This window comes from Dipodomys ordii, unplaced genomic scaffold (genome assembly GCF_000151885.1).
Source record: "Dipodomys ordii isolate 6190 unplaced genomic scaffold, Dord_2.0 Scaffold46, whole genome shotgun sequence".
Taxonomy (NCBI): Eukaryota; Metazoa; Chordata; class Mammalia; order Rodentia; family Heteromyidae; genus Dipodomys; species Dipodomys ordii.
In genome coordinates, this window is record NW_012267262.1 from 2,102,313 (window position 1) to 2,117,367 (window position 15,055).

The 15,055-nt window shown below is 36.5% G+C and overlaps 1 protein-coding gene across 2 annotated transcripts in view; it reads left to right on the forward strand.

Moving 5' to 3' along the window:
- Positions 1–15,055, forward strand: part of Nell1 (neural EGFL like 1) — an 822,774-nt gene that overhangs the window by 72,263 nt on the left and 735,456 nt on the right. For both annotated transcript variants that reach the window (XM_013019667.1, XM_013019668.1), the window contains exon 2: positions 2,806–2,956. In XM_013019667.1, coding sequence (XP_012875121.1) covers positions 2,806–2,956 — 151 coding nt within the window. The remainder of the gene's footprint in view (positions 1–2,805; positions 2,957–15,055) is intronic.

Sequence of the window (15,055 nt, forward strand, 5' to 3'; positions counted from 1 at the left end):
CCTGAAGCTGGCTTTGAACCATGAGATCCTCAGATCTCAGCTTCCTGAGTAGCTAGGATTACAGGTGTGAGCCACCAGTACCCGGCCTATTTGGTTTTTAAAAAGAGGTAGCTGAGTTAAGAACAGCACCACGCACGTGGTATTCAGGTAAGTGGTAGGTTTATTCATCGTTCCAGCTGGCACCAGGCCATCTTGGTCCTCCACGCAGTGGGGAAAGGCCTGGGAAAGAGAGCTGGGAGAGTGGGGAAAGAGAGAGAGCTGGGAAAGAGAGAGAAAAGAGCTAGAAAAGAGAGAAAAGAGCTAGAAAAGAGAGCATCTGGGAAAGAGGTGGGAAAGAGCAAGCTAGGAAAGAGAAGAGAAGGAAAGAGCTGAAAAAGAGCTAGAAAAGAGCAGAGAGAGAGCTAGAAAAGAGAAGGGAGCTGGGAAAGAGAAGAGAAGGAAGGACTGTTTATTTTTTTTTCATTTTATTTTATTTTATTTTGTGAACATACTGTACAGAGGGGTTACAATTACATGGTCAGGATAATGCATACATTTCTTATCAAGCATTGCAGCCTCCTCCTTTGTTTACCCTTCACATCCCTTCCCAGCCTCCCCCCCATCCCCCCTTTCCCTCCCTTCCCCCCCACCAACGTTGTAAAGCTTTTTCGACATGACAACTTGTACTTCTCATTGTTGCAACAGGTCCACCTGTATCCTTAAATGACTTGTTTTTCCCCATCTCCTCCACAAGTTATACTGACATCAAATATAGTGAAAGCAGGGGTTATACTGTGGGGGAGGGACATACAAAGCAACAAAGAGATAATCTTATAAATGCGTTAGAAACACATGCATGAAAGAAAAAAACATTAAAATACATATCTAAGGGTTTTATTTTTTTAAAAATTATTTTTAAATTTCTGAATCAAGTTCTTCCTGTATATTCCAGACTGGCTTGGAAGTCATGATGCTTCTATTTCAGCTTCTCTAGTGCTGGGATTACAGGCAGCTCATGGAGGCATCATTTCCTCCTCCTCCTCCTCCTCCTCCTCTTCTCCTCCTTCCTTCTTCTCTTACTCCTTTCTAAGGATGGAATGAAACACTCCTACCACTTATGTCACACAACCCTTTCGTTTGTATTTGTTTTGGGAAATAAGATCTCCCAAACTTTTGCCTGAGGCTATGCAGCCTCTGCCTCCTGAGTAGCTGCTATTTTTTAAAGATTATCTTTAAGAGCCTGTACAAGAGGTTCAATTCAATATGTCAGCTTGTGAGTACAGTGAATTTTGGCGAATGTTACTCCCTTTCATCATTCTCTCCTATCTCTCCAATCCCCACCCATTCCCTCAACTGACCTAGTTTCATCTTCATATATATACATTCTTTATAATGACTGCATTCTTTTACAATGCTGACTCTTAGCAGTAATGCAGCCCAGGCCTCTCTTTGGACCGAAAAGCAAGTATGTGAAAGTAGGTTGTGTTCTAAAAGAAGGCTCTGCTTGGCTAGGTGACTTTGTGTATAGGTTTGCTTGGCTTCTGCCATCCATATCTCTGACTTTCTCAGCTGGAAAAGACTTGCTGTTTTTTTTTTTTTTTCCTTGTCTGTGTTACATAGGTGAAGCAGCATTCATAGAACAATGGGCTAAGCTAGGAGCTCTGAGACATCATAAAGCTCATTGCTGCTTTTCGCAGAAGAGGCTGACCCCAAGAATTCAAGCATCTTTTCCAAACATCAGTTTAAGCCGAGATTCTTTAAAGTTGTCATATGAAGTGTGCAATGTTGCTTGAGCAATGCAGCCTTCGACAGCCTATGTTTTCCACAGACTCTCCACTTAGACCTAGAGGAATAATCAAGTAGTTTTAAGGCAGTCAGAAGGCATGGTCAGCAAGCAAGAGGATGCTGCCATACACCTCTGATGGTCATTCAGCATCCTTTGAATAGCCTTCTCTAACTTTGTCCTCTTGATTCTCTTTTATGATGCCAGTAAATGCAGTGTGAAATACTGCTATATCACTCTGCTGACCATGAAGAAGGGCAAGTGATGAATGTCTCTTATCATGCTGATTTTAGAGAGAGCAACTTCTAACCAGGAGCAGCTCTAGCTAGACTCACATACTTCTGGACCTGCTGAATTGGCTTCAACTTTAATAAATATTTCATGAGGAAAGTAATCCATTGTATGTTTACAGAGAAATTCCAGGCACGCTTACAGATCATGAGTATGTCTTATATTTATTCTTTAAGCAAAGGCAGAGTTGTCTGGCCTTATGAGTGCTAGTAATCTCCACCAGGTACAAAGCAAAGATAGACTTTTTAGGTGCACAGTGCGGAGACGAAAATTGAGTCCATGGGAAATTAAAATTGATGATTGTTGAGTGGATATGAGTTCTGTTAGGACCAAGATTTTCTGAATTTTAGGACTCTGTTTATCTCATCTTATTCACAGCAGCTTAAATGGCTTGTAGCAGGTTAAATTGCTCAGTGTCCCATTCCAATTCATGTCAGAAAATCACTGACCAATTATGAACCTGTCAAAATGACAAGGAGACAATGTAACAGAGATAGCATTTCTGGTTTTATTTAACTGAAGGACTGTGACTGTATGGACTGTATGGCACCTGAAAATCAAAGTTCATGATAAGAGGGGAAAATGAAAAAAAATGCAATCTGGATCCTTGAGCATGCATTTATAACAGTGGTCCTTTCTCCCTCTCTTCTCCTGTTCCCTTTCTTTCTCCTCCTGTATTTCTTAACTCTCTTTCTCCTTCTCTTGATCTCTCCTCCTATGTATTTCCATTGACCTCCTTTTTTTATTCTTAGATATAGACAGAGAAGTCCATGCTGCCCCTCATGTGAGTGAGAAATTAATTCAGTTGTTCCGGAATAAGAGTGACTTCACGTTTTTGGCCACTGTACAGCAGAAGCCATCGACATCAGGAGTGATACTGTCCATTCGAGAATTGGAACACAGGTAAGAGAGGACTTTCTATTTTTGAAAATCTTCTTAGACTGTGTAACATGCCCTGGGTTTAGAGGTAGAAGCTCAATGGAAGCTTTTAGCTAGCTGGAATGTTCATAAATATATGAATGAATTTACATTGTATTAAGAAATTACATTTTTTTGGAGGGGTGGACAAATATAGTGGTATATGCCTGCAACCCAGCTACTCTAGTGGCTCAGATTGGAAGAATTGTTTGAAGCCAGTGTAGGCCAAAAGGTTAGTGAGACTACATCTTAAAAGCAATCCATTACATTTCTGAATCCATTTATGGAAGAAGGTTTAGGAGGATTGTTGTCTGAGGCTAGCCCTGGGCAAAAACATGAGAATCTATCTGAAAAATAGCTAAAGCAAAAAAAAAAAACCCAAAAGCTGGAACATGGCTCAAGTGTAGAACAAGCCCCTTCCTAGTAAACATGTGGTTGAGTACAAATTTCAGAGGGGGAGGGAGGGGGGAAGAAGCAGAGAGAGAGAGAGAGAGAGAGAGAGAGAGAGAGAGAGAGAGAATTTACTTTGCAGAAGATGGCATTATGTTTGTTCCCCAAGGCCAATTCATGAGTGTATTTTCACCTGTCCTTGGGTTGGCTTTGTTCCTATAAAACTTACTCTATCTACCACATTTAGGTGATTAAGCAAGTTAATTAGTTTTATTTAACCACCTTTCAGTGGAAACTGCTTATATTAAAGTGAATATTTCGGAATTTTTCCTCCAAGAATCACCTAGCTAGAAGGTGATATGAATGAATAAATACCATAAATGAATAAATACCATAATGCATTGTAGATGTAATACTGGGAGTTATTTTTAGGAAATAAAGATAGGCAGAGTCACTTCTATTTAGGGATCTATCATCCAAGAGAGGCCTCAAAAGAATGATGGCTGTAGAAGGAAATCAGATTGATTTGAATGGTGGAGGGGGTGTGAGAGATGGGACGACATTGCAGAAACAGGATGCTGGGATTTTAAGGATCATGTCTATGTGTAAGTGGTTGGGAAATACGAGTGTGTCGTCCGCAAAGCATTAGAGTTTGAGTTGGGCAGTGAGGGGTGAGGTTATGGAGGTAAATAGAAGCCAGTATGATTGCAAACGCTCAGTGCCACGTTGAAAAATTTGTACTCAAGTCCCCATACGTAATGGATTCATTTTCTTATTTATTTTATGCACATATTATTTTTGCAGTTTGAAGAGTTTCATTGTGATATTTCCATACATGCATTTAATACACTTTGATCATGTTTACCCTTCTATCAATCTCAATGATCCCTCATCTCCCATCTCTTTCCTATCTTGCTTACAATTTTTAAAATAGGGTTGCATTATGACCTTTTCATACATGACATATAGCTCAATTGTCTTTTCACCCCTCAACTTCTTTTAGCTCACTAGTTACTCCCCACCAAGTGGTCTCCCTTTTATTTTTATGCTTTCCATGAAAAGAAATCTGAGAGAAAACATATCACATTTGTTTTTTTTAATCACAGTATGGCTTTCATTTAAGATAATTTCTCCATTTCCACTCATCATTTCATTCTTCCTTGGGATTAAGTAATATTCCATAGTGTGTTTATACCACATTGTCTTTACCCATTTATCTGGTGTTGGGCAGCTAGGCTGATTTCAAAGCTTGGCCATTGTGACTAGTGCTTCAATAAACACCCATGTGTGGCAGTGTCTATCTCTAGTATAATACTAGTTTCTGTTCCTCTGGATGTCTACCCAAGAGTGGTGTTCTTTTTTGAGGCATATCTATGCATAGTTTTACAGTGATTTTACTAATTTATATTCTAAACCAACAGTGTATGAAGGATCCTCTTGGTAATGATCTTTTCCTTAATTTTTATTATCTTTAAATAGTTGTACAAAGGTGTTTCAATTCAACATGTATATTTATGAGTACGATGCATCTTGATCAATGTTACCCTTTCTATTCTTCAAGGAATGGATTTTAAGTTTGAGAAAGATCAACCTACCAATGGAGTTCAAAGTAATGATTATTAGGTAGCCTAAAAAGCAATTTAAAACTTTTGCTAACAGTTTTATCTATGCTGGTATGTCGACGGTATTTCTGATGAAGCTGCTAGCAGATGATTTACCAATTGAGTCACCCTTTGCCCCCCTTCTTTTGTGCTAGGTAATAGGCCTTGCCTCTCACCTTTTTTATTTTTATTCAAGGCTAGGGTTCTATCATCTGAGCCATAGCTCCACTTCCAGCTTTTGCTAGTTAGTTGGAGATAAAGAGTCTCATGGACTTTTCTGCTTGCTTTGAACAGCAAATCTCAGATCTAAGCCCTCTGAGAAAAGAAAAATCCTCCATCATCCAGGTTCTTTTACAAGGATACCAGGATCTAATAAATAAAAATGTCCTACAGACACTTGGCATGGTCATATGGCCAGGTGTACAATAAGATGACCAAGGATTTGGGACTCTTCTTTATTCAGTGGCAGAGAATTTAGGCATCTGATGGGTAGTTTGTCAGCCACCTTGGTTCCTTTTGAGGTTCTCTCTTGTGTGAACCTGATTTTATAACTTATAATCAGGATGAATTAAATATGTTTGCCATATTAGGAATATGATAAGTATTATAAAATTCTTGATTTTATTAGTTCTATGGATCCATAGCTTTAGGTTATTCACAAAGTTATATGTTTATTACCACAATCAACTTTAGAAAATTTCTGTTTCCCCTAAAGACCTCCACTTCAATTTGTAAATATGAAGTATCCTTCTATTTATTTAGGTCTTCATTAATTTATTACAACAGCTTTTAGTTTTCATGATATTAATTTTCATGGCTTTAAATATATTCCTAGGTATTTTTGATGCTATTGTATATGGCATTATTGTCTTAATTTTATTTTGTGGTTACTCATAACTATTGCATAGAAAAGCAATTGCATTTTTGCGTATTGATTTTACATTTTAGCATCTAGGCTAAGCTTATTTACTTGTTATAATAGATTCTTTGCCTACCACCTCCACCCTTTTGGATTTCTTAGGGTTTTTCATGAGATGACCTTGTTTTCAAATAGAGATCATGTCTTCCTCCTTACCTGGATGCCTTTATTTAATTTTCTTGCCTAATTACCTTGAATAAGTAGGCTCTTGAATAGAAATAGTGAAAGGCAACATTATTGATCATAAGGAGAAGGCTTTCAATTTTTACCAGGAAGCATATGTACTAGCTGTGGGCTCACAGAGACTCAACGTGGTTGAAGGAGTTTTTTTTTTTGGTGGATAGTCTTTGTTAGGGTGAATGTGTTCCCTTCTATTCCTAATTATTCAGTGTTTTATTGCAAAGGAGCATTACTTTTTTTTTTTTTGTCAGTCCTAGGGCTTGAACTCTGGGCCTGGGTGCTGTCCCTCAGCTCTTCAGCTCAAGGCTAGTGTTCCACTACTTGAGCCACAGCAGTTTTCTGGTAGTTTATTGGAGATGAGTCTCATGGACTTTTCTGCCCAGGCTGGCTTTGCACCACAATCCTCAGCCTCCTGAGTAGCTAGGATTACAAGTGTGAGCCACCAGCACTCAGCTCCTTTTTTTTTTTAGTATACACACACACACACATACACACACACACACACATACTATTTCTCCATCTACTAGGATAATCATGTTGTTTTACTCTATATTTATTAATGTGTCATATTAAACAAATTAATTTTTTTCTCAGTCCTAGGGCTTCAACTCAGCTTCTTTTGCTCAAGGCTAGCACTGTACCACTTGAGTCACCACGTCCAGCTTTTTCTGTTTATGTGGTATTGAGGAAACAAACCCAGGGATTCATGCATGCTAGGCAAACACTCTACCATTAAGCCACATTCCCAGTCCACAAATTAATTTTTGAATGTAAAACCAAGCTTGTATTTCTGGGATAAATACTGCATGGCTATGACTGTGTAAAATACTTTCTGAATTACTGGATTTGTAATGAAACTGTATTGTTAAAGTCTATACTCATATGAGTGGCACTGGTTTGTAGTTGTCTCTTATGTTTTTGTTCTAGTTTTGGAAATAAATTTAGCTGATTTTTTATGTGGATTGTTTAAAGAAAATATTTGCTGATTTTATACCATGTACCTTGAATTTTAATTTTTTAACCTGCTTTGGTTGGTTACTTGTAGAGTTTATAATTTGAAAATTTTGAAAATCTTTTCTCTGAAATTCCAAAAATTATACTAGCAATGTTTGTGTTATTTCATTAGTGCACTAATGAATAATAAATATATGAAAGGTCTTGATGCAAGGACGAAGGAAGTAAGACAGCAGGCAAGCCTCATGATTTTTACTATGTTCTTTTTATCTAATAAGTATAATATCTAAAAGTCTTGATTCTGTACACAGGAAGAAGGAAATATCTCTTTTCTTTTCTTTATTTCTCTGTGTTTTAGCCCTCTAATACTACAATAAATCCTTGCTAAAACTTTACAAAGCTTTACAAAAACTTTACAAAAATATATCAAGAACCTAATGCCAGTGGCTTATGTCTATAATCCTAGCTACTCAGGATGTGTGTGTGTGTGTGTATGTGTGTGTGTATACACACACATATATAATGTATATACATATATATCTATATGTATACACACACACACACACACACACACACACACACACACACACACACACACACACACCTGGCTTATTTCACCAGCATTATTTCTTTCAGATTCACCTAGGTTGTTGAAATGACAGTATATCATTCATCAATATAGCTGAATAGTATTCCGTGTGTGTGTGTGTGTGTGTGTGTGTGTGTGTGTGTGTGTGTGTGTGTGTGAGTATAAATACATATCGATATATATGTATATACATTATATATGTGTGTGTATCACTGTTCATTCATTCATGATCAATAGTCTGATTTGTATCTTTGAATAATATTGAGTAAGACATAGGAGTGCATTTTCCTTCCTTTGGGATTGCAAGATCATATGGTAGTTACATATTTACTTCTTTGAAGAACTTTCATACTTTGTTCATAATGGATTCATTGATTCTAATTCCTATCAATACTATGTGAGGGTCACATTCCTGCCAACACTAATCTTTATCTTTTTGGCAATAGCCATGAAACAGATAAGATGTATAATCTCAATGTGGTTTAATTTGTATTGCCCTGTTGATTAATAATATCACTATTTATTAAACATTTAAAACATTCACCTATTGGCCTTTTTGTCCATTTGTGTAACTCCTTTTGGAAAATATCTCTTAGATAAGTTGCTTGATTTTTATGGGGTTATTTATTTTCTTGCTTTGATATCTATATATTTTTGAATATTAACCTCTTATTAGGTTAATAATTTGGAAACATTTTCATTAGGGTGCAGCCTCATCACTTTTGACGGTTTGATTTGCTATGCAGAGGATTTTAGTTACTTGTGGCACCAACTGCCTATTTTTGTGTCTGTTTCCTGTGCTGTTGAGATCATTTAAAAAAGAGGCACTGCCCAGACCAATGCTACATGGCCTTTGCCCTCATATCCCCCAGGATTTCCATAGTTTCAGTCCTAACATTTGTCTTTAGCCCATTTTGAGTTGATTTTCACCTATGGTGTGAGATAAGGGTCTAATTTAATTTTTCTACATGTGAATATCCACTTTTCTCAACCTCACTTATTGAAAACATTGTCCTTTCTTCATTGTGTATTCCTGGTATTGCTGGTAGATATCAGTTGCCTGTGAATACATGGATTTATTTCTGAGTTCTCATTTCTATTCTATTTGTATGTGCATCTGCTTTCCTACCAGTACCATTACGGACATTTTAATAGTATTGAGTATGAGATATTTCCCCATTGTATCAATTTCTTTTTATCAATGTATTATGGTTTTCAGAGTAGATATTTTTCACTTTATTGTTTAAATTTAGTACTAAGAATTTGTTCTTTGGTAATTATCATAAATGTAATTGTTTCCTTGATTTCTTTGGTTAGTTTGCTGTGACTGCTTACCTACACTATTAATTTTTGTAGTTGCTGAGGTATCCTGAAACTTTAATGAACTAATTCTAACAGTTTGTTTTAAATCATGTCTTCTGCAATCAGGGATAAGTTAACTTTTTCCTTTCAAATTTCTCTCTCTCTCTCTCTTGTTTTTCTTCTCTCATTCCTAATGACTCACTATATTGAATAGAATAAGGTAAGTGGGGATTCTTGTCTTGTTCTGAATCTTGGAGGAAAAGATTTTAACTTTCCCTCATTGAGTAGAACTTTAGGTGTAAGCCTGAAATATATGGTCTGTATTTGGAAATTGCTGTATGCTTTGGACTGGGTTAAAATTATAGTCCATACTTCTCCTGTAAATGTTCTTAATAGAATTAGCCTGAAAATAATTCAATTTTAAAATGATATTTAAATGTAATTGGGAAACTATAGAAAATACTTAGTACAGAAAATATTCATTCTGAAAAATACAGCCATCATTTGGGTTGCTAATATGTTTTTGTAGATACTGAGCAAATTTTTGTTATTGAATATTTTCTATTTTTTACAGCATAATTTCTGTATAATTTGAGACTCTTATTTAGATTGGTTTATATATTTTAGAAAACTACAGTTTTACTAAGATTTGTGGGGGATTTTTTGGCAAGTAGCATTACATTCTCAATAAAAATTTTATATTTGAGGTTAGTTCTCTTTCATTTCTAATGTGAAATAAATGTATATTTTCTTCTAAGTCCTCATGAGATTGTGTAATCTATTGATCTTTTTAATGAAACAGCTCTTAGTTTCATTGACCAGTCTACTATTTTTCATTTCAGGATCATTGATTTCTTCATCTTACTTTGTTTTGGATTTTTTTGTTGGCATTATTACCAGTTTCTTAAAAATGTTTTTAGTTCATTTGTTTTCACTGTTCTCCATTTATTGTTCAAGTGGAACCACTGATTTTATATTGCCTTATAACTCTCATTTGATTACAGCCATTGTTATAGCTACATAGTATTTCCATTTTCAGTTTCTTTTGGTAGTTCTTAGTTTCAGTTTTACTTCTTCTTTGACACTAGCCAGAGGAATTAAAAGTTGCATAATGATTAAATTAAAAAGATTACTGAGGGAAGGTGGCTCAGTGGTAGAGTGCTTGCCTTGCAAGCATGAGGCCCTGGGTTCAATTTCTCAGCACCACATAAGCAAAAAGAAAAAAACCCAGAAGTGGCGCTGTGGCTCAAGTGGTAGAGCGTTAGCCTTGAGCTGAAGAGCTGAGGGACAGTGCACAGGCCCAGAGTTCAGTCCCCACAACCGGACCAAAAAAAAAAAAAAAAAGAAAAAGAAAAAGAAAAAAGATTACTGAATGGACAATTTCTAGTTTTATTGTTAATCAAGGATAAGATTTATATCTTTAGATTTTTTTATTTACTGAAGTTTTTCTGATCCTCTTTTGCAGGCTGAATATTTTTAATTTGTAGGGACACATTTTAAACCAGTAGGGAGGTTTTGTGTGTGTGGATAAGTAACATATACAAACACAACATCACATGTGCCTTTCAGTTGTTATTTCACTTGTATTTGTTTACTAATTAATTTATTTACTACCTGCATTTTGAGAAAGGCAAATTAATCACTTCTGCTGTAATTACAGTTTTGACATAGAGGCTGCAAGGGCAAGGTCTAGAAATGTCCTAAATCATGGGCACCATATGGCATTGACTAGTACTGGAAAATTAGGGCTAGCATTGTGCCAGGGAAGAGAGAATATGGACTTTGGAACAACTAGATAGTATTTGTTTTGACTGGTTGTGATGTTTCCTGTGTAGTCTCTACACAAACACATGAAAATAGCAACGGTTTGTATCACATTGAAGCATTCACTTAATAATGCATATTAAATGAACAAAAGTTTGTTTTTGTTTCCTTCTCCAGCTCTGGTTAGGGCTACTTAGAATTATTATGGCTCATTTCCACTAATTATCAGGGAATATATTGACCTTCCCATAGGGACAGTGTTACCCTGTATGTACCATACTGGGGAAGCCATAGAGGTTAGTGATAGTTGGAAAGGGTTTTGGAATTTTCAGACTGAAATAAACACCACCACATATCTTTCCAGAAGATTAGAGGCGGTTGTAATACAACTGACACAGGGCTCGATACTTAATAGAAAGTTGATGTAAAACAATGGTGATGATGATGATGATGCTAATGGTGATGATGACATTGTTGAGGTAGAAATTTGGTTTTAAGAGGTGATAGGGCATAAATGATTAGCTGGACTGGATGAGACAACAGTCATTTTCCTCTTGATTGGGTGGTTAAAAGAAAATGATGCCTATTCACCAGAGCCTTCTGGTGCAGTTGAGGTTCCAGTCCAAAGTTACTTTCACTGATGATGCATAATGGTGGAACAATATTGCACATTGGAACAGTCTCTACAGCCATTCTGCACGCCACATCATGTATTCCTCTAACTACATTTTTCCAAAGCTGGGAGCCAGAGAAACTTCTTTGACTGTTTTGGGAATCACTGTTTACAATTTCTGCTTGGTTTCCAGCTACTCTCAGGCAAGGTCATTATTGAAATAATGGCAGAAAAATTCATTCAGTGATGGAGTTCCTTCTAGCCAAAGACAGGCATTGCTCACCTGGTAGGCACTTAGCAGCCCAAGGTGGATTATGGGTGATTGTGATTCTTTTAAACTAGAAGTGAGCTTCTCGGCAAAATATCTGGAAACGCCTTAGGTAACAGAGCCAAGTCAGTTCCCAGGGATAGCTTAAGTGGGTAGGTAAAGTGAAATAGAAAACTTACATATAAAGACCATTGAAAAAATACCTGGAGGTAGTAATTGAAAAAAAGTCTCTTTTATGTAATGGAATTGGTGCTGTGTTATTAATTCTAACCTATGTGTCAAATGTGATGGATTTTCTTTTACAGTACCAATTGAGCACATTGGAAGAGCAACAAAGATGAATTTGTCTTGTTAAACTCTCTTAGTGGCACTGCTGATTTAGTGTTTATTTTTTTTCCAGATTCAAATTTGTTAATATAGAGCTTTGTTAAAATAGAAAGCTTAATTAACACAGATTAAATCTAATTGAACTGTCTGCCAGTATATGAAACTCTATAAGACATAATGGTAAATCTTCTGTTTTTTTTTCATTTTTATTCCTAAATTATAGATCAAATTACAATTCAGTTGTAATTAGATAGGAAACTGAAAGTCAAGATATAAGGGAAAAAAACTTCCCTCGTTACTGTGAAGAGTTGAAGAGGACACTTGTCTTCCTAAGGAGACAATGTTTTAAAAAACAAAGTGTTGTATTTCAAAACAATCTCTTCAGATTTCTAAGTTCTTGTGGCAGGAAGGATTTTACACTGTGAGATGAAATATTTCTGGGTTCAGTATCTGGCTCTAGATGAGTAGGGTTTTTGTTTTTTAAATTGTTTAATTTACTTTAACTTCACTGTCGGGGTAATATGAATCTAATGTGTATTGTTTACTCTGTCATGGAGCAGATAGGATGACTTACATGAACACCAACTTACATCTCTCACATTTTAAGGCATGCCGTCCCTTCCCTTCCATTCACTTCTCTTCCCTTCCCTTCTTTTTTCCTCTCTTCCCCTCCCTTTTCTTTTCTTATGGCTGAAAGTATTTCTCTGTAGAAATTTCCCAATCCCTCCAAATTCTTCAGATGGGAAAATGATAGATAAAAGTACGTTCCCACCATTTGAAGTAGTTTCTAGATTTTTCTCATCAAGGAATTATTATGGATAACACAAAAAGATTGCATTGTTTATGTGGAGTGCATTCTGTAATCTCTAAAGAGAAGATTTCCTAGTTATGAATGAAGTAAGAAAATAGATAAGTGGTGATGTTTTTACTTGCAGACAATTTATTAAACAACATTGCATGGAGAATCTGAGGAAAGGGGGGATTCTGGAAGAATACTACATGGTTCGTGAAGCCAGCCCAAGGAAATCATTTTCTCTTGGGAAATTACCAGTCCAATGACATAAACCAAACTTGTTATATAAATTTGAAAGTCTAACTTCCTTCACAATGAGATTCAACATAAGACTTATTTTATAAAAAGTAGTTTTTTTAAAAAAATTGTGAAAATACTTTTATTTGTGAAGGGAGGGAGGATTGGAATTTTGCTTCAACACAGATCTATCTATGTTGCTTTTGAAATATTCAAACACATCTACACATTCCAGAAAATAAAGTGCTCCTGGGATCAGAGGGGCTTTAGATTAGAACTCCAGTCCTAACAAAATGTGAATTCCATCACCAGCATTCCTTAGATTGTGAGCTAACTTGTGATGTCTGCATGTGTGGGGATAGGCTATTGGTAGTACTCTGACAGAGGAAATACAGCTAGCAGGGCCCTCTACCTCACCCAAAAGGAGTTGAGAACCCTTCCAACTGAGAGTTACGCATAATAGTTTGAGAAAACCAAGGAGAACATGAATGGAAGAGTGTGCTGCATGAAACACGAGTAAAAGGGTGAGAGATGTGAGAACTTGAGAGATGGGGGAGAATGGTGGTGACATTGATCAAGATGTGTCATGTTCATAAACAGATAGGTTGAATTGAAACCCCTTTGTACAACTACTTATAGATAATTAACTAAAAAAGAATAGAAGAGAAATCCAGTGTTAGAGAAGAGTTGGAAGACAGGGCAAAGTAGAAATAATGAATCTGGAGAGGTAATCAAGATGCCAGATTGTGAAAGATTCCATAAGCAATGCACAGAAGTGTAATCTTTATGCCAAGGCCTATGAAAGAGATTTAGAGACAGGTGCAACCTAATTTTAATTGTTTTTTAGAATGATTACATTGGTTGCTTAGAACAACGAACAGTCAGAAATGGAGGCAGAGATAGAGTTGGGAGGTTGCTGCAGCTGTGTGGAATCTACATCCCGTGACAGAATGAGGTTCTGGGCTATGTTAGATAGCGGTGGTACGGATGGAGAGAAGAGAGTAATTCAGGAATTGCTGCATGTAGTTCTGTGTACAGTGTTGGGGCATGGAGAGGAAGGAGGAATGAAGGTTTTTCCTTGAGCAGGTAAAATGGGGTGGTGAGTATCTATCTTTTCTTTAAAAAACTTATTGTATTGGTACATAGCAGACTTTTTTTCTTTTTCTTCTTTTTGAAAAAGCACTTTAAGTTTTTAGTTGAGTAAGTTATCAAGATGTATAAAGAAGTGAGGAGTCAGAATGAGTGGCATATATTTTCATGCAGTAAGTGGGACCACCTGCTTTCTGAAAGAGGCAGTTAAAAGCTGAAAATTCTTCTGCTAGGTGACAAGACTCTAGGATTTCTAAGTCCCTGTCATTTTTACCTTCATGCACAGCAAAGTGCGGTGTTAAATGTGTCTATCTGAAAAGCAAGAGGATGGGTAGTTAGGCTGTGGCATGAATTGGAAAGTAACAACATTCAGGCAGAAATGAAAACGAACACATGGATCTTCTGGTAAGAAAATGAGGTTTCAGGAATACACTAATTAAGTAAAATTTAAATCTTTGTTGGAGGAAATAAAGCTGTTCAGCTGACTTTTGACCTTAATTGAAGACAAGAAGTATCATAGCAATAGAGTATAATGTTTTAGGCAAATTGCTCATGCTTGTATATATGCATATTAGGTTTTGGATTGCCTAGTGTTTGAGAAATGGAAAAATAGCAGATGTAGCCATTAACCTTTACTTTTTTTAACTATAAAAGTCACAATTCCATTAATATTTATGCACAAAATCATTTAAATTCAATGGAATTCTCCTAGAGAATAGAAAAAACTCTCTTTGATGTCCTTTGGAATTAGTAGTCATGAAACACTTGCATTTCTGTGTGATATTCATTCACTCGATTGGTTCTGCGGAGAGAAATGAGGACAGATGAGCTTGTCACTGATGAAAGATTAAATCCCTCAATAGCTGCTCGGTATGGAGCATCATTGACTCTTACAGCAGCGATGAGAGTGGTACAATAGAACTGGTGCTGAGCCAGGAGGCAGAGCAGAAGACATGAGCTCAAAGGCTCTGCTCTGCCAATGAATTGGATACTCCGGGGACAAGACTAGCTCATTTTCAGTGGACTTATCTGTCCAATTAGAATTCAGTTATCAGGCA